Source organism: Hemicordylus capensis, chromosome 5 (genome assembly GCF_027244095.1).
Source record: "Hemicordylus capensis ecotype Gifberg chromosome 5, rHemCap1.1.pri, whole genome shotgun sequence".
Taxonomy (NCBI): Eukaryota; Metazoa; Chordata; class Lepidosauria; order Squamata; family Cordylidae; genus Hemicordylus; species Hemicordylus capensis.
The window spans coordinates 213,235,260-213,255,294 of record NC_069661.1 but is presented as its reverse complement, the minus strand read 5'-3'; the positions used below and the strand labels follow the sequence as shown (position 1 = coordinate 213,255,294).

The 20,035-nt window shown below is 44.0% G+C and overlaps 1 protein-coding gene across 2 annotated transcripts; it reads left to right on the top strand.

Annotated features, from left to right (window-relative positions):
* The first annotated feature begins 2,630 nt into the window (after positions 1-2,630).
* Positions 2,631-18,862, top strand: WBP2NL (WBP2 N-terminal like). Of its 2 annotated transcripts, none has more exons than XM_053252720.1 (8): positions 2,631-2,811; positions 9,799-9,907; positions 12,157-12,292; positions 12,991-13,083; positions 13,437-13,628; positions 14,200-14,343; positions 15,643-15,719; positions 16,805-18,862. In XM_053252720.1, exons 1-8 carry the CDS (start codon positions 2,753-2,755, stop codon positions 16,850-16,852), a joined length of 858 nt encoding a protein of 285 aa, XP_053108695.1. In that variant the 5' UTR covers positions 2,631-2,752; the 3' UTR covers positions 16,853-18,862. The 2 variants fall into 2 exon arrangements, with proteins under 2 accessions (XP_053108695.1, XP_053108696.1); XM_053252721.1 differs by lacking the exon at positions 2,631-2,811 and adding an exon at positions 3,126-3,275.
* The last annotated feature ends 1,173 nt before the right edge of the window (positions 18,863-20,035 follow it).

The following is a 20,035-nucleotide window of genomic DNA, read 5'->3' as shown; positions in this document are numbered from 1 at the left end:
TTTCCTCTCAATAGATTTCACAGCCTCAGAACTAGTTTCATATCAAGGTCAGCTCAAGAGTATTTTTACAGAACAAGAGTGAATCCACAACAAAATGTTGGACTACATCCCTGTTGTGTATGTGTTACCTGAGCCTGTGGCTGAGCATGGTAGAAAAAACAAAAGTTGGGTCTTGCTTCATGTGCAATTTTTATTTTTTCTGTTTTTGTTTTTGGTGGGAGAAGCAGCATTGGTGCCCAGTCCCACCCCCTTTTCATCTAGCTCTAAAGCTTCAAAAGTTAATGTTAAGAGGTAGGGCTCACTTCTTAACTGTGTAGCTGCTACAGAGTAGGCTAAGGCATGTTTCTGCTGTAAGCCTTATTATGGCTATCTGAACCTCCAGAGCATCCCCTCTTTAGAACTCATCTGTTTATTATTTGTTAGATTTATAATTTGCTCTGACAGGCTCAGAAAAAAATGTTGTCAGAGGGGAGGGTCCAGAAGGTACTTGGTCCTCAGGCCAATGGAGGAGACTTCTTGCTTGCATCACCCTCTGCTACAGCCTGATGGGAATGTCTGTAAAGGAGGACTTGTTTCTTCACAGCGGGGAGGGACAATATCAGGTGACAGTTCTCCTTAGGCTAATGGAGGGGCCTTGCTACTTGCCTCCGCCTTGGCCTGATGGTAATGGCTGTAGAGGAGGACTTGGTTCTTCACACAGAAGTTTACAATTTCATACAAGCCAAACATGCAGTACATAGGATAAAGCCCTAGTGTATCCTGATGGAGAAATTTCTATTGTGATTTGCCATCTTGAAACAAGATGGCACCCACTCAAAGGATCAGTTCACCCATTTAAAAGTCATGTGATCTGATCCTGATACAACTCCAGCATCAGTGTTGAAAAAAGTGGGACGTAGGCTCCATTAGTTGTATTTAGAACTACTTGTTTTACCATCTATATAAAAGAAGCTCTACTGCCAGAGTGGGCAACCTGAGGTTCTCCAACTGTTTCTGGATTACAGCTGGCATCATCCCCAGCCACAATTTATTGTGGCTGTGGCTCATGGGAGTTGTAGCCCAACAGCAGCTAGAGAGGCTCAGTTTGCCTGCCCCTGCTGTACTGGATCAGACTGGAGGTCCATGTAGTCCAGTCTTCCACAATGGCCAACCAGATGCCTTCAGGAAGCCCACAGTCTAACAGTCCTCAACGCCTGTATGTGTGTGAGTTATAGGATGCGAAGCAACATGCACTAGGACTGCAGAGAAGCCTACACTCACATTTTGGTGCCAATTACAGCTACCATTATGAGATAATGATCTCAGAACTGTGGTGCACTCTCTGGTAACTTCTAGGCTTGATAATGGGAATGTGCTCTATGTGGGGCTGCCTTTGTATGTAGTTTGGAAGCTTTAGTTGGTCCAAAATGCAACAGCTAGATTGGTCTCCCGGGCTTCTTGGAGGGTCCATATTATGCCTGTGTTGAAACAATTGCACTGGCTACTAATAGGTTTCTGGGTGAAATACGAAGTGTTGGTAATTACCTTTATAGCCCTAGGATTGGGTTACCTGGGAGAGCACCACCTTCTGCATGATCCCCACCACACATTAAGGTCATCGAGGGAGGTCCGTTTCTACATATGCCGCCAGCTTCTCTGGCAGTGACTTGGGAACAGCCTTCTCCGTAGTCACTCCTGGGGTGCGCAAATCTGCTCCTTGTAGACGTTCGTAGTTTAACATCTTTACCCACCTTTAAAAGAGCCCTGAAGACACTTTTGTTTTTAACCACGCTTTTAGTAATCTTTGAATGTTTAAAATTATTTTAGCAGTTTGTTTTGTATTGTTTCTGTTGTATTTCAAATAAAATAAGAACAGCAAGTACAACTCTTTTATTTACATATTTTTTCATAGCAGCATACAACACTAGAATCAGCAATCTTAAGGGACAAAAGAAATAGAAGGGTAGAAGAGAAAAACAAATGCAAGCAAGGCAGAAACAATAAAAAGCTCAAATTACGTCACCAATCACTTCTGGTACGACGGCTTTGAAGAAACAGCAGCCAAACTGCGCATGTCCTGAAGGAATTCTCTCTTCCCCTCTTAACCACAGAGATAAGAACATATCAGACTGCCGCATCATACTGTCCTGTTAGGGAAGTTCCGGGTTTACATTGAAATACTTTTTGAGGTCTCCCCAAAAAGGAAGTGAAAAACACTGTGTTCCCCTTCAAGTGGCGGCGACAAAATAATAATAATAATAAATTAAAAGCACAAGAGGGATAGAGTCTGGTGATGGGAAGCCCCATCAAAGGGACCCCCCGTTCTTTGAACCCATCCACTCAATTCTAGCTACACCCCTGCATAGGGGTCCAACAATGGGGAGAAGAGCTATTATGAGTGGAGAGTCTCTTGCCCTCCTCTGGCGCCACCTATGCCTCCAACAAAACAACAGACCAGTAAAGATGGGAGGCTCATCCCCGCTGTTACTTCGCGTGAAAAGTGTGATTTTAAAATTAAGGATATTCGGGCGCACACATCCACAATCATGGCTGGGAAGCGGCGCTTTCCGTTTCCCCACTAGTTAGTCCTTCTGTCACTCTAGCCTATTTCCTTTCTCACTGGCTCTATTGTCTTTTCCTCCCGTTGGCTGACGCGACGTCGCCCCGCCCAGTAGGGAGGTGGGTCCGTGCGGCCGAGTCTACACTACAGCGGGGGCGGCTCTGCCGAGCAAGAGTCGCCCCGCTTGGGGCCAGTCAGTCAGTGGTCGGGAAGATGGCGGTGAACAGGAACCACAACGAAGGCGGCGGGGTTATTCCCCCTAACGGGGAGAGGTAAGCGGAGGCGAGGCTGGAAGTGGGGCTTCCGCGTAGCCCGCTCTCTCGGGGGTCGTGGGGACTAGCGCGTGTCTGGAAGAACAAATGACTCGTGTCAAGGCAGCCTCTCGGGCTGTCCTTGCCTGAGAAAAGTTGCCCCCATGTTCCCAGCCTGCGCCTGCAAGCCTAAACCTATTACTTGGGAACTCCGGTGGACGCACCCGGACTGACCTCTGCGTAATCCTGCGATTGTGACGCACGGAAAACAGTTAGTCAACACACCCGTGTGAGGGCTACGCAGGATGTTTCTTCACTTTCTGTGCAGCCTTCACAGAGATACTTGTCTCCTAGTCAGCTGGTGGTGTTAAGCGGGCAGATGGAGTTGGTATATCTTCTAGTCTATGGAGTTGGTAGAGCTTTTTGTGGAGGCTACGGTTGTAACACGCCCGCGCGTTTCCTTTTTCCTCTTCTGTTCTTGCAAGGTGTGTGTGTGTGTGTGTGTGTGTGTGGTCATGATCCATATTTCCCTTCCTTTCTGCCCTGTGACACACAGAAGTACAGGATTGTAAAATCGCATCACCACAAGGCTGTGGTCCATATGCCACAGAGAGCTTTTCTCCTTAGTGAATTTCTCTCCTGGGGGAGAGAGTAGAGACTCACAGATATAATTGCTTCTGCAGTGCCTCTGACAAAGTTGTGCACACTTTGTGGTTTTTTGTAGAAAATGGAGGGCACTACACTTGCAGATAGGCAGTGGATATAGCATTCAGATGTCTCCTTGCTTCAGTTAAGACAGGGGTTTTCAGCCTTTTTTAAAACAAGTGTAAACTCTGGACCTGGAGTTGGAGAAGCAAATCAGAGAGGTAAAAAGAGACAGAGCTGTAATAATGGGTGACTTAAATTATCCTCATATAGACTGGGCAAATTCATGTTTGGGTATTGACAGAGAGGCCAAATTTCTAGACATGTTAAATGACTGTACCTTGGAACAGTTGGTCATAGAACCAAGCAGAGAGAAGGTGACCTTGGACTTAATCCTGAGTGGAGTCCAGGACCTAGTGTTTGAGATGTAAGAGTTATGGTAAGAACCATTGGGGAACAGTGACCATAGCGTGACCCAATTCAGCTTATATGTGAGTGGAGCACAGCCAAGCAAGTCCAAAACTGATGCATTGGAGTTCAGAAGAAAGTTCTCAAAAAATGAGGGAATTGTCAAAAAGGAGGCTGAAAGGGAAAGTTGGGAGGGTCAAATCGCTCCAGAAAGCTGGGAACTTACAATAATAATAAAGCTGGGAACTACAATAATAGAAGCTCAGCTGGAATGTATACCAAGAAGGAGGAAAAGTACCACCATGTTCAGGATGATGCTAGTGTGGCTAACAAGTAGAGTCATGGAAGCTATGCATCCTTAAGAAAATGCAAGACCTGCCCAAATGAAGAGAACAGGAAGGAGCATAAACTCTGGCAAAGGAAATGCAAGGAGACAATAAGGGATGCAAAAAGAGTTTGAGGAGCACATAACTAGGAGTGCCAAGGGGAATAACAAAAATATATCAGCATCAGAAAATCTACCAAGGAAGTGGCTGGACCCTTAGATGATGTGAGCGTAAAAGGGATTATTAAGGAGGATAAGGAGATTGCAGAGAAGCTGAGTGAGTTCACTGCATCTGTCTTCATGGTGGAGGATACAGACCCACCCCAGAACTGAGCTTCTCAGGCTTGGAGGCTGTAAAACTGGGCCATTTTGAGGTTACAAGAGAGGATGTTCTAAACTGTCTTGAAAAGCTAAAAAATGAACAGATTTCCAGGGCCAGATGGCATCCGCCTGAGAGTTCTGAAGGAACCTAAATGTGAAATTGCTGATCTCCTAGCAAAAATATGTAACGTCCCTATAATCAGGCTCTGTACTAGAGGACTGGAAAGTAGCATATGCAACTCTGATTTTCAAAAAGGGATCCAGTGGGGATCTGAAAAATTACAGGCCAATTAGCTTAACTTCTGTGTTGGGTAAATTGATGGAAAGCATACTTAAGGACAAAATTGTTAAACATAGAAGAACAGGAATTGCTGAAGGAGAACCATCATGGCTTCTGCGAGGGCAAGTCTTGCCTCACTAACCCTTTGGAGTTCTTTGAGAGTATCAACAGGCATGTGGATAAAGGTGATCCTGTGGACATAGTATCCTTGGACTTCCAAAACGTTCCACATGAAAGGCTCTTGAGTAAACTTAGCAGTCATGGGATAAGGGGGCAGGTTCATGTGTGGATTGGTAACTGGTTGAGGGACTGGAAACAGAGGATAGGAATAAATTGACAGTTTTCTCAAGGGAGGGAAGTAAGAAGTGGGGTCCCCCAGGGGTCTGTACTGGGACCAGTTCTCTTCAACTCATTCATAAATGATCTAGAAGTTGGAGTAATCAACCCAATTTGCCAGATTTGCAGAGAACACTAAACTATTTAGGGTTGTGAAATCCAAAACCGATTGTGAGGAGCTCCAAAAGGATCTCTCCCAACTGGGTTAGTGGGTACAAAATGGCAAATGTGTGCCATGTGTAAAGTGGCACATATTGTGGGGGGAACCCCAGCTTCACACATACGCTGATGGGGTCTGAGCTGTCAGTGACTGACCACAAGAGAGACCTTGGTGTCACTGTGGACAGCTCATTGAAAGTGTTAGTGCATGGCATCTGTGAAAAAGGCAAATTCCATGTTAGGGATCATTAGGTAGTAGACTGAAAATAAAACTGCTAATATTATAATGCCTTTATACAAATCTATGGTATAGCTACATTTGGAGTACTGCGTACAGTTCTGGTCACCGTATCTTAAAGAGGACATTGCAGAACTGGAAAAGGTGCAGAAGAGGGCAGCCAAGATGATCAGTGGCCTGGAGCATCTTCCTTATGAGGCAAGGCTACAACATCTGGGGCTTTTTAGTTTGGAAAAGAGGTGACTGTGGGGAAACATGATAGGTGTATAGAATTATGCATGGAATAGAGAGAGTGGACAGAAATTTTTCTCCCCCTCTCTCTCAACATTAGAACCAGGGAGAAGAGAGCTGGTCTTGTGGTAGCAAGCATGACTTATTCCCTTAGCTAAGCAGTATCCACCCTGTTTGCATATGAATGGGAGACTTGATGTGTGAGCACTGTAAGATATTCCCCTTAGGGATGGAACCACTCTGGGAAGAGCAGAAGGTTCCAAGTTCCTGGCATCTCCAGGAGAGGGCTGAGAAAGATTCCTGCCTGCAACCTTGGAGAAGCTGCTGCCAGTTTGTGAAGACAATACTGAGCTAGATAGACCAATGGTCTGACTCAGTATATGGCAACTTCCTATGTTCCTATGGATCATCCCCTGCAACTGAAGGCTGGGAATTTTAGGACCATCAAAGTACTGTTCCACACAGCACATAATCTGTGGAATTCTCTGCCATGAGATGTGTTGTTGGCCACTAGCTTACATGGCTTTAAAAGGGGCTTAGACAAATTCATGGAGGACAGGGCTATCAGTGGCTACTAGTGTGGTGGCTGTGGGCCACCTCCAGCCTCAGAGGCAAGATGCCCCTAAATACCAGTTGCAGGGGAGCAATGTCAAGAGAGGCGGCAAGTCTTGAGCCTGAACCAGCAGGGCTGTTTTTATGTCTCCTTCTGTCTCAAAGCTTTCAGATAAAGTGCCCCATAGATATAAAATATGCATAAAGCCAAGAATTGTGATCTCCAGAAGTAAATCTTGCCAAAGTTGGTGGGAAATAAAATACAAGTGAATCTGCCCTGGAATTATGTGCAGGGAAAGAAAGAAAAAAATCCTTCACCCACCCCAAGCTTTATGCTGTGGCTTTCTTCCTTCTCTCATGTTCAGGGCCTGGTGACCAATGTTTCTCGGCCTGGCTCTGCCCGTTTCCTCCTTGAGACTGGCTGACTAGGTGCTAAAGCTCAGCCCACCACTCCCTCAACCTGACTGACAGGCTCAGCAGTGAAGGAGATGCTAGCTGATGCTCAGCAGAGGGATACTGCTGGACACTCCTCCTCCTGCAGAGGAATAGTTGTCTCCATTGGCAAGATGAATCCTCTCACCAGGAGCCAATGGCTCAACATGTCAGTGACAGGAGGGCTCCATGTACCTCCTCTGAAGTTTCAGATTACCCTCAGGGTTTATGTACCCCAGGCTGAAAATCCTTGAGATGAGAGATCTTAGGGCCTGCTCACAGCTGAATTTACCCACCTGATTAAATCATCTGAGAGGGCTCTGGTCTATGTGCCAGCACCTGCTGAGGCCCACTTGTTGAGTAAGCAGGGAAGGGCCTTCTCAGTTATTGCCCCCAGTCTGTAGAACTCACTCACCTGCTCTCTCCCAGCCTTCATGAGGAGAGTGAAGATTGCCCTTTTTATTCAAACTTTTGGCCAATGAGCTGTCCCTGCTTTTTTAAATTTTTAGCTATATTTCTGTTCTATATTTTCAAATTGAGTTTTATTGTCTTGTTTTCTGTTTTGTTAGGGGTCTGGGGTCTTAGGACAAAGCATGGTATAAATAAATATAATAGGCTGTCATACACTGGCTGTGTGGTGAGACAAACGAAGAAGGAATGCCAAGAAGAGTTAAATCAGTGTCACATGATTTCTAGTTCGTGAGAGTGCTGAATTGGAAGGCATGATGTGTTCTTTCATAACACATTCTTGAACAACTATAGGTCACCAGTAAAACATTACTGATCAAGAAGTAGTTTAGGAATATTCTAATAAGAATATTTGGAACTCTTTACAAAAAGAAGGTATCAAATTACTGATTACTGGCCAAATAGCCATTAAAGAAACTAGCATGGATTTTGAAAGACAGAAAAAAAGAGTTGGTTTGGTGTAATGGCAAAGAAGCTGAGCTACAAATTGGAAAGTTCCCTGTTCAAATTTCTCCTCTGCCATGAATTCACTAGAAGCTTTAGCTACTCCCCCATCTATAATGCTTGCTTACCTTACAGGGTTACAAAAAGATAACACCCATGAAGCACTTTGAATATCTGGAAGTACTATACAATTGCGAAGTATAAGAAAATGTATGCAGTGCAGAGATGATTTACATGGTAGTGTCTGTATACTTAATATTTAGAAGTGCCTGACATGTTTAGAGGAATTTAAAATGGGAGCCAGGGGAAGGCAAAGTTTGGTTGGGACAATGATATATTACTTTTTTGTGGTCGGTAGGCTAGATTGCTTGTTCTTCTTGTAGTCCTGTCCTTTCCATGTTTACTGAGAAGTAAGTTGGCTATGTTCTAAGTGAGCATAGTATGGAATTATGGTGAAGAAAGAAACACTATTTAATTTCTTTTTAAAAAAATAAATCTGCACACAATGGAGAACTCTGAGTAACCTTACCAGAACAGAAATTGTTAGTCCAGATGTTTCATGAACAAATGTTAACTCACAAGTGGACTGCCTGGATTGTTTTTATTATTTTTCAGTAAGGGTTACAGCAGTGTTCCCTCCATCAGGGATTCCCAGATGTTGTTGACTACAACTCCCAGAATCCCCAGCTGCAGTGGCTTTTGCTTGGGGTTTATGGGAGTTGTAGCCCACAACATCTGGAGGGAACTGTTAGAGGGAACACTGGGCTGCAGCAATAGATTCTGTATGTTTTAATGAGAAAAGGTGTTTCCCAGGTAATGGTGCTGAGTGATTTGGAATATTTGGTAGACTGTTCCAGAAAAGCCTAATAACAAAGAGATAGCACCTCCCAAATATTTCAGTTTTGGAGCCAGTTCCAAAGAGTTTCTGACAAGATCTTTACTACTGAGTAAAGAACTAGTTGAAAGGGTTGGTGTGGAATTTTGCTAAATGTTTTGCTAATTTTACAGTTTATTTTATTTTGTAAAAAATGATAGGATAGATTATCTTAAACTCAGACTGCTCAAGGTGGCCCACACAGAATAAAAAACACAAAGGAAGCATAAAAACAAGAAAAACAGGAAACTTATAAAATTACAAGCAGCAGCAATAAAAACACAAACTGGAGAAACTGACCAACATTCAGGATAAAGACCTGAAGAAAGAGAAAGTTTCATAAGACAGCAAAATGTCATTGGAAAGCAACTGGAAGCAAAGCAAGGAATGTCAGATGGAGGATCTGATGAGAGGGGGGAGATTTTGTGTGTTTTTACTTCCTAATCTTCCCAACAGGGTTTTGTTTCACTGCCACCATATATATGCTCTCTTAATAATCAAGAATTCTCTTTATTGGGGTCTTCAGATTTGGTAATGCAGGAAGGTAGGCGTGTGGGTACAGACAGAGACACTTCCCTTGGTTATTTCACGAAACAAATAAAGGTGTGTAAATATACAGTTGCTGAGGTTTGCTTGTTTCTCTACTTGGAAAGTAGAGTTGTTCTCTTGCTTGGTTACAAAACCACTGCTTTTACACTTTCATTTGCTCCTGGCTTAAATACTTTGTGTCTGGTTTTATACACTCTTTCCTCCCAGAGCTCATATGGTAGCGTCACAATTCTATTTATTGTTTCCAGAACCACACACTCCTGTGTCACTTCAGCTCCCAGGGACATCCTCCAACTGAATTCTTACTCTTCTGTTTTCCCCTCCCCCACCAGGCGCTTCCTGGACTCAGCTCTACTGGGCTTTAACCCCTTCATATCCAGACAACTTTAACTATTTGCACTCCAATCTCATTTCATCACAGAGGGTACTGCAACTTAAAAGGTCCTTTCCCTCTTCGCTGCCAACAAATTTGTGAACCACCCAGATACTTTGTTTGTTGTGCAGAATATCAATGTAATAAATAAATCATGCTTCAGGTGGGGAGAGAATGTCCAGTGGGATTGATAACATTCAGTGGGGTTGCACTTCCTAAGTGCCTGAAGGCCAGTGTGTCTTCTGAGGTATGTCCAGTCAGTATCTAATTTTCAGTGGCTCTTCTTGACGAGTATTTTAGGGCTAGTTCTTCACTCATCTGTGCTGGCAAGCGCATGCTAATTGATACCCATATATTGTCATCTTCCCTAAAGTATTCTCAGGCACTGCAAAGATGTGGAGCTGACTTTCTCTGATGTGACTGGCAAACCTGACATCTTCAAAGGCACGAAAAAAGGAATGCTGTTCCTCACCCCCTACAGGGTAGGTCTTAGCCAAGGGCATTTTCAATGACATATTTTAGTCCAGGCACCTTTTGAAATGGTGCTTGTTTTCATTTAATTAAGGAAAGGAGCAATAAGAAACACCTCTGAGATCAGAGTGGCTTTTCATGATTTCTTGTTTGATCTACAGCCAATATAAAATTGTTTAGTACAGCAGATTTTCCACCTCTACGCTATGCTGCTATTAGGTTATTATCTTCCATTATTATTCCAGGCAGGTTCATCAGATGTTTCTAGATTTAATTATATATAATCTCAATGTGCTTCTGGTAATACTTTTTAGTGTGCCATTCTAACTTTGAAGACTGACCCTTAGTTTTCAAACGTTCAAACTCTGAGCTCGCCTTTAATCTTAACCTGTAACGTGGAACCCACTTTTAATTGTTTACCATCTGTATCATGAAAAATGTGTGTTTGTGTATCTGTATCTGTATCTATAATCTCCTCCTCCTCCTAAGAGGAAGAAAAAGCTCCTGTCCCTTTAACAATTATATACAAGTGGAAGTTCTGGCAGGTACAGCTTTTCCAACCTGAGCACCTACAGAAATGGCCTCTTGTGTGTAACTGTTAAAGGTAAAGGAGTGCTCTCTTTCTTTGTGTGGGGTCTCCAGTAAACAGAATGAAAAGCTGGCAGTGCCATTACTGTGATTCATTTTGGACTGAAGCACACCTCACTTGTGTCTTCTGACTTGTGAGTTGAAGACCAAAGGTCTATTGGAATGCATCCTACATAGGACTGTTCTTGAAGGCTGTTTGGAAACTGATGGTGCAAAATGCAGTAACCTGTCGTTTGACTGGAGAAGGGTAGGAAGAGAATGACACCAGTTACCTGGCAGCTATATCTGTTCCCAGTTGGGTTCAAGGCAGAGATCACTTAAGATGTTGGTGACTGTCAAAGTCCTCAGTGAGTTGGATTTGGCATACATTTTCCCCTAATGAGCCCTATGCTTCCATTTAGATCTTCAAGACTAGAAGTGAAAGCCATAAGCACTAGGAAAAAGAGGGCTCAGTGGGGCACCTCTATACTGAAACTTCCTCCCAAAGCAGGTCTGCTTAAGCCTGATATTGCAGACAATTAGGAAAAGGGTGAAGATACTTATTGTTGTATCAAGCTTTTAATAATTCAAATTCCTGATTTGGGTCATCAGTTTATAATGGACAACTGGCCTGGAATTATATTTAGACTAGCTTAACCTGCACTGAGCATTTCTGTGTTAGTTCTTAATTGCTCCCCTCACCCTCTGCCACAGCCCCCCTCACCTCAGAGATCTCCCTACCCTCACCTGAGCTTCACTCCTGCTCCTCCTCCTCCATCCTGTTGCTTCCATCCCCTCATCCCTCTTGGTCACTCCTCCATCCCTTTACTCCATCCCCCTCACTTCTCTTGGTCGTGGAGGCAGTGTTACTGGCACTTATTGGCCAAGCTGCAGCCTCCTATCCCCAAGATCTCCCCACCTGAGCCCCGCTCCTCCCCACAGGAGCAGCAGCAGTGGTTGACCGGGCCCTTCCTTCCTGCTGCCACCACTGTGGCCGTTCCCTCAGGCCGCTGACAGGCCCGGGCCCATCCCTTGCCTGCCTGCCTCCCTCTGACAATGGCCTTGGTAGCCGCAAACAGCAGCAGTGGTTGACCGGGCCCTTCCTTGCTGCAGTGCCGCCATGGCCACTCATTCCCCTCAAGCTACTCACAGTCTCGGGCCTGTCCCTCGCCCTTCCTTCTGTCTCTCTTCCCCACTCTTCTTTCTTCCCCCTCCTTTCATGTTTTTCTCCCTCCCTCCCTGAGTTAGCAGATCTTCATCTTGTTTCCTCATCTAATTCACAGAACAGCAGCCTCCTTCTCCTGAAGGGGCTCTTTCCTCCCTCACCACCCCTCTCTTCGCAAACCCCTGCCTGCTATCCTTATATAGATAGATTCCTGTCCTCTACAATCAATAACATCTTCCGACCACTAACAGTTGCATTCGAACTGACCTTAACCATCACAGGCTTCTCCTCCTTATCTGCATATGGAATCCCCACTGCCCAATCAGTGATTCTTCTTGCGAACTCTCATGAGAGCTGCCACACATGGGATTAGTCACGGGTATGCCTTAGAGAACTAAATATATAGAAGATTTGTAATAAAATTGATGATATATAGAAGATTGTTTTTAATCTCTGTATTGGCTTCTTTGGGCCTTGTATAGAAGAAAATGTGAGTTCAAGTTTGACTGACAACTCACTACCTTGCAGGTCATTTTTGTGTCCAAGGGCAAGGACCCCATGATGTCCTTTGTGATGCCGTTCTACTTGATGAAAGGATGTTCCATTGAGCAGCCAGTATTTTCTGCCAATTATATCAAAGGTGTGATAGAAGCAGAACCAGGAGGTGTGTATTTCCATTTGTGGAGGGCAAATGCATTTAAACGTAGAGTGGACATGTGTAAAATCTGCTGAAAGGATTTCTATTGTCCTTGAGGAGCTGTGTTCCCTAGGCAATTTATGGCAGTGGTTTTTTTTTTGTTTGTTTGTTTTTTTTAATTAAAGGTATCACATGGCAGCAATGGCCTTTTGCTGTGTGTCCGAAACCAAAAAACATAAGGGTTCTGACTATTTTAGTCATCTCATACAAATATCTTTTTTTAGTAGAACTACTCTAGAGTAAGTGACCCACAAATTGTCATCCTAATCTCTGATGGCTTGGTTTGGGAAGAGGAAAAAGTTGGTCTTTATTGTGGAAATATATATTTTCATATATTGCTGCCTTCTGATACTATTTTAAGTTAGAGGAAACTTTCTGAGAGCCCTTTTTTGTTGCTGTGAGGAAAAAATGAGCAATCAAAATGCTGTTTTTGCAGAAATCTCATGGAAGTTGACCTTGTAGGAGAAGATTTGGTGTGTTTGTTCCATGACACTGTTAGAATGCCTGTTGATTTTGCTTCTTGCACTGTTTATGCTATCAAGTTAAAATATACTAATTGCCAGGAAGCACAAACAGATTCAAATTAACCCTGATTATTTTGTTCTGACAAACTTTTGAGAAACTACTATAGATGAACTTCAGCATGCTTTCTTTCTCTCTCTTAGGTGGCTGGGAAGGGCAGGCTTCATTTAAGATGAGTTTCCCCAGTGGCGGCGCCATAGAATTTGGGCAATTTATGTTCAAACTTGCTAGCAATGGTAAGATTCTTCCCCTGCCCTGTGCTACTGTTCTCTAGTTTTTATGGCAGTAATTGATAGCTATATCTCCAGGTAGTCCTGATCAAGCCCTATTCTACAATCCTAAATGCTAATCTCATGGTCTAGTCTTGCTCCAGTTGCAGAACTCAAAAGAACACCATCACTGGGAAAGGAGGTAGTTTTGCCTAACATCAATCTCCTTCTGATTGGTTAGAACCCAGTGATTTGGCATCTGGGATTTCATTTCAGGGTCCAGTTGAGAAATGTGATAAGAATACATTGTTGGCTTTATACACACAATGCAATGAAAATAGCTTGCTCAGAATCTTACTTACTAAATGTATTGTGTTCAGCTTCCAGGGGAATCCCTTTCCAGAGCTTTGGCTACGTGTACGCACCTATTCCTGGGGGCTATGCCCCTGCTCCAGGAGCCTATATGCATGCACCAGGGGGCTACGCTCCACCACCTCCAGCTGGGGCATATACTTATAGTCCATATGGATACTCTCCACAACCTATGGGATATCCATATGCACCACCTCCAGGTAAAATCTTTTAATAGTCTTCATAAAATGTTCAAATGAGGGTTGTAGTGTGCTTTGTCTGTAGTCTGTACTTCAGAAGTGGACAAAATGTGTAACCATTCCATGCAAATGAAATGATTGAAGCAACTGGCCCTAATCTAGAGAATGTGAACTGCAGCACGAAATATTTATCATTTACCTTTATCGAACACTTGGGTTACATTCAGTGCTAATGAGGGTGACCTCTAAATAAAAAAGCATTAAGGCTTGGGCTTGTCTACAGGGCCCTTAAATTCAGGTAATGGATGCTTGCATGTCTGCCCCCCCACCCCCAATCCCATGCGGTATATCAGTGCAGAGTGATTCAGCTTCTGCGGGTCCCCTACTTGCTATAAATCTGATAGGAACAATTGCAGACCAGTACAGACTGCAGCTTGTATAGTTGTTATCCATAGCTTTGCATGTGTGAGTGACCAAGGAAAATATGTAATGTAGGGGAGGAGGGGGGATTGTCCTGGTAAGCTGCTGCCGATTGAATACTTCTGTGATGGCTGCATAGACAGTTATGAAATGGAGCGTTGTCTGTCTTCAGGCATGTATCCACCTCCTCCTGGGATGAACACAATGTATATGGCACCTCCTCCCCCATATCCTGGGCCTGCTGCTGCAGGCCCTTCAGCTCCAACAGACACAGGCCCTTCAGCTCCCAGGACTTGGACAGAGCCTGGAACACCAGGTAAGACCATATGGCAGAGCTGCCTGTTTAGAATCTGCAACATCTGCATTAGACTCTTCATAAGATACCAGTTCCTGGGTTTTGGAATAAGAAGGTCTCCACTGAAGAGGTGTGAACTGTCAAGGTGTTGCAAGACTAAATTCTCTTCTGGTCTAGCTGAGCTTCTGTTCTTTTAAGCATGCCTGTATTAAAATGAAGTTTCAAACTGTCCTGCTAGCTGTTTCAAGAAAAGGCTGAATATGATTTACAGAGGGAGGGGATGCATTTCTGGAACTTCTAGGAACGTATGAGTTACTGTCTGGATGTGGTTGACTGATTTCCTTAGTAACATTATAAAGTGAAGAATTACCTGTTTCTAACAGCCATGGGAGTAGTGTTCCATCTAACAGGAATTCCCAGATGTTGTTGACTACAACTCCCAGAATCTCCAGCTGCAAAGGCTTTTGCTTGGGGATTCTGGGAGCTGCAATCAGTATCTGGGAATCCCTGTTAGAGGGAATACTGCATGGGAGCAAATGTGACTTTCTGTAATTGGAGAGAGCTGTAGAGGCCTGTAGCAGATTAGTCAAAGTTACAAAGGTTTTAGAGCCCAGGATACTTACAAGAATGCAGAATTTGGCTCATTCAAGAATGCAGAGAGAGTGTTGAGATTGCACATGTATATATGTGGGCCCTGTCCTGTCCTCTCCTCTCTGTCAGAATAATTTTTTATTTTGTTCAGTGAGGCTGTTCACACAACCAAAAACTGGGTAGGAAAAGGGTCCTTCCCAGGTTTGGGAGCTGTGTGTGCTCCCAATTTTCAATTGTGAGGGAGCAAACAACTAGAGAGGAGGAAGAAGTGATTGTTTGGAAGACAGGAGCAGGATAGTACAACTTTTCTTCTTATCTTGGGTAAATGCTGGGTATGAAAGCTGGGTAGGATGGCACTTTGCTACCTAGCTCTTCTCTCCCACACAAGCACTTTCCCCTCCTCCTATCCGGTCGTTTGTTCCTACACAACTGAAAATTGGGAGTGTGCACAGCTCCCAAACCTGGGTGGGACACTTGTCCTACCTAGTTTCCTGTTGTGTGAACAGCCTTGTTTTCTGTGGTCACTGTGGGATCCCTTCTCCCACCTCCTGTAACACCAAAATCACTGCAGTTCAATTTGTCCAAAAACCAAAATGCTGCTGAGTGCTTGGTCATGTGCTAAGTGTGACTTCCCTTTCCTATATTACTTAGAAAATGATGCCAACACAGATTTAAATCTCTGGATTGTGTTTGAAAAAGTCTTGACTGATTCTTCCCTTACTGCTGTAGGTGGCAACAAAGCAGCAGAGGCAACTTCCAGTGCATATTATAACCCAGCCAATCCTCATAATGTCTACATGCCTATGGTAAGGACTTCCTGAAGCTAACTTTTGAGGGGCAGCAGGGAAAACAAGGGAGCAGGAAGAGCGAGAATCTTTGCTATCCTCTCATTCAACTGAGCATCTGCTGGCAGCAGTAGGTGGATTGCTGAAGATGCCTTTTTTGCCTCAAATGCAATAGATAGCAATGCTAAAGAAGTGTGGGAGAAAGTTGAACTTTAAAGAAGAATAGATTGTTCTGAAACAATTTTTTTAAAATCCTCCAATAATTTGAGTAATACTGATGCTGAAGCAGACCTTCCCTTCCTTCTGTCCCTCTCCACTTTTGAGACTGGAGCTGTTGCCGACTAGAGATATGCACAGAACCGGTTCCATGCACCCCTGGGAGGGCAGAGACAGGTCACTTTAAGGGGCAGGGAAGGCACTGCCTACCTCCCAGCCCACCACTTCCCCCCCGCCAGCGCTCTTCCAAAAAGTGGGCACATGGGCCTGCAGCGTGCCTCCTTGCAGCTGGGATCAGCGTCGCCACACAAATGGCCAGTGAGTGTGCGCATGGCTTGCACATCAGCCATTTGCATGGCGATCCCGGCTGCAAGGAGGCATGCTGCAGCCCTGCGCACCTACTCCTTGGAAGAGTGCTGGTGGCGGGAAAATGGTGGGTGGGGGCTGGCAGGTAGACAGCATCTTCCCTGCCCCGCCCTCTCCAAACCAGTTCGAACACCAGTTGCCGGAACCAGTTTGGCGCTCCTGGAATGGAGTGCTGAATGGTTCTGTGCACATCCCTATTGCAGACATATCTGCTGCTCACCAGAAGCATGCATAGAGTACATAAAACTTGTATATTCTGGCTTGCAGCATTTTGTGGGGGCATTACTGGACTCCTCCTGTATTGTACTGAGAACAAGATGCTATCTTGTGGCTAGAGGAGCCTCCAGATGTCCATCTTGGAACACGATTGAACCATCGCAATGGACAGTGCAATGTCTGGTCTAGTGGAGCCTTAATCCTTGTCTGTCAGATTAAATCTTAATAGTAGTCCTATGAAAATAAGAACTCAGACCTTGTTTCTTTTGCAGTAGAATGGATATGCTGACTGACACTTCTTATTTTAGGATCAGCCACCTCCTTATGCACCACTTGATGAGAAAAAGAACAACTAATGGGAGCCCAGCAGCCACCCTCCATGTCTTTTGCCCTTGAAGACTTTGCCATTGCCGCCTCTTCCTGGTTCTCTGTCATCCTGTGTCGATAATGTGCACTGTGTTGGGTGACCCTAACACCCACTGTTCTTAAACTTTTTAGCATGGCAATACAAAAGAGCAGTGACCAGTAAGCTTTCCTGACTGCTTACTTTCTTTCCTGAGGCCAGGATAGGACTGCCGTGACTCTGTGAGCCCTTAATTTGAAGGGAAACTTAAATTACCCATAATGTGGGTTAAGCCACTTCACATGCATAGGGATGAAATACTGAAGCTCTTTGGGTGAAGCAAAACACTTCCATAATGATATGCAGATATAAATATGAAAGGAGTACATTGTTTTCATGCATTGCTGCTCGCCTATAGGCATAAGTGTTTTAAAAAATTTCAACTCGATGCAGTTTAATGCAGAGGTGGGGGGCGTGAATCTGTAAACACATGGAGGCTTGTACCTCCTTACTGGATGGGGCAGGGAGGATCTTGGGGGAAGTCTCCCATGATGTCTGAAAGAAGGCTGCTGGTGAAGGGAGATCTATTGGTGGGCCTTTTGGTCTATGTCTTTAAACGTTGTTGCATCTCCAGCTACAGGTATAAGACACATGGCTTTGCAGGAGAGATCTTTACGCTTCCTGCAGTCTAACAATATCTAGTAAAAGGATGTCTGGTAGAAGCACCAGAGCAGATGTATCTGTATGAAGTCATCTGTACTACCGTAGGCTTCTCTGCTTTGCTTAGAGCTGCTGGATCAGTGTCTGTACAGTGTATCCTGTAGCGTAATGAGGGGGATGTATTAATGAGTCAGGTTGAGGGCCCCTGAAACCAAAGAAGTAGCTTTATAAAATGATTAGCCTTGCAGTAAGAGGAACAAAATGAAATGTACTAAAGCAAATGGTTTGGAATCTAGGCATAGAATTTAAAAATAAATTCTAAATAAATTCTACATCAGAGGTCCTGGGCATGGGACCCAAGCAGAATGTTCTGGTCGTCTTGATATCAGCCTCGCCCCTGCCGAGAATATTTTTGTACTCTGTGACAGCCAGTGCAACAGAGAAGTGTATTTTGCCGGAGAGTACCTTTTCTCTACCAGAGCACAGGAATGATTCTAGTAATAATTTTAGCAAAGTCTCAGATGAATATTTAAGCCATTTCTCCTCACTGGGCACTCATGTAACAGAAGCACTATGTGAGGACGGTGCAGGGAGGGGGGATATAGAGTCCCTTCTTTACACACAGTAAAGCCATTTTGAGATGGACTCTTGCATCTGAACTGTATTGGAGGAGATAACCTTTCTACCCTTCCTCACTCGATTTAAGCTATATGCAAGAGAGCCACACAGGTGCAATTGCTGTTCTTGTATTGTGGATGTCTCAGGCCCAGAAGACAGTTACATGCATCATGAGTCCTGACACACTTAAATGTTGTGTACTAAATAAGCATGGGAGGCAACCAAGACTGCAGTGGGGGAGGGAAGGATTTGGCATGGTCCCAATCCAGATTGCCCTGCTGGCTGCTGTTAGTAAACAAAAGTGAATGTTGGTGGGGGGGGGCATGGATGCACTGAATGTACTGTGTAATCTGGCCCTTTGCTAACGATGCTGTTACTGACTTAGCTGTGATTTTTTTCACATGCTAATTCCTCTTATATTTGTTCAAAAGAACTCTTGATCTACTGATAGAAGATCTGTTTCACAAGCCCAGTCACTCTTGAAATCTCTTCCTCCTCCTCCTGTATAGCAGAGCTATGTTTTACAAGAAAAGCCAAGGCACACACTAGTATGTGCTCTTTGGTCACTTTCTTCCTCTTCCCCTGTAGTAGCTGAGCATGTTACTCAGTGTAGCAGGCATAGGAAGAACTTTTCTAATAACCTTTTAACCTTATCCCAGGATGCTTATGACTTTCCATAAATTAATCTTTAGCTCTGTTTGTAATATTTTTGGATTGCACTTTAATACAGAAGTATTGGAATCTTCATACTGGTATCTGTGATGTGTTGCCAACTTGATGGATTTGTTTATGTGTCTGGATCTGAGTGGGTCACTGGGGAACAGTTCCTTAGTAATGGGGTTGTATTTAGTACTGTCTGGGGAATATCTGTTTGGTAACTGAACTCTAGCATTAACAGAGGTAGCACTTCAAGTGGAGCATGAAACAGCTAATGAACAATTCTAGATGTAGAACATGCTGATGAAGTGAAGGTGTGGGGGATTGTCTAAAGTGTGACCTATGATCACATTCCCTCTTGAATCCCTTGAAGGGAGAAGTGGGTCTAGGAAGGACTGTCTTGGGCCCAGGTATGTCAAACTGGGATGGGTAGGTAAACACACACTTAGTATAAAGATGAAAAGCTGTAGTGGTACAGAGGATGAAACCTGTGAGACTTAGCAGACTACATGAATACTTTCCCTCTTTAAAAGTGCTACACAGTTTTGATCTTAAAGTAAAACACTTGATTCCTATAGGAAGTATGTACTTCTGCCATTCCTTACAAATACTACTGTATTTGAAATGCAAATACAAGCAGAAAGGTAGCTTGCATTTTCCTTAAGACAAACCAAAGTACAAAATTGGACACCAACAATGACCAGCTTGACTACCAGCATCTTCCTTGAATACTCACACTAGATTGTGGCTTTCACAAGTCCAGTTGGTGTTTGCTGCTTATACAGTCCTCCTCTAGAAGTGTGTTAGCTATAGCAGGAGGAGTTTAAAGACTCTGGAAAAGCTGAAAAGGCACGTTCAGTGCACTGTATCAGAGAATGATGGGCTGAATGCAGTTGTGACTCAGCATTGTTAATGTGGCTCAACAATGTACCCCCTCCCCCCACAAAAAGGTTTGTACATAGGATCACCTCCAGTGTTCCTTTGTCTTGTTTATACAAGCCAGGAGTGGAGTGATACAGTATGTTAATACCTCAAAACAGATGGTAGTGGTAGTCATAAATCTTTTTGTATTTAAAGCAAAAAAACTTCCTTTCCCTTTTGATTCAAATAAAATAGCACCCACTCTGGAACCTGCTGTCCAAAATCACTGCCTCCCTTTGGTAAAGGAAAGATTGGTTTTCATGGTAGAATTCAGGAGTGGTTTACTATTGCCTTCTGCCACACAGTATGAGACAGTGCCTTTCAGCACTTTCCTGTATCG

Bases quoted from the DNA above. Each gene is read 5' to 3' on its own strand.
- WBP2NL (XM_053252720.1), top strand. From the start codon at position 2,753: ATGGCGGTGAACAGGAACCACAACGAAGGCGGCGGGGTTATTCCCCCT. The intron at 14,344-15,642 runs GTAAGACCATAT...TTACTGCTGTAG, and splicing joins GACAGAGCCTGGAACACCAG to GTGGCAACAAAGCAGCAGAG. The intron at 15,720-16,804 runs GTAAGGACTTCC...TTCTTATTTTAG, and splicing joins ATAATGTCTACATGCCTATG to GATCAGCCACCTCCTTATGC.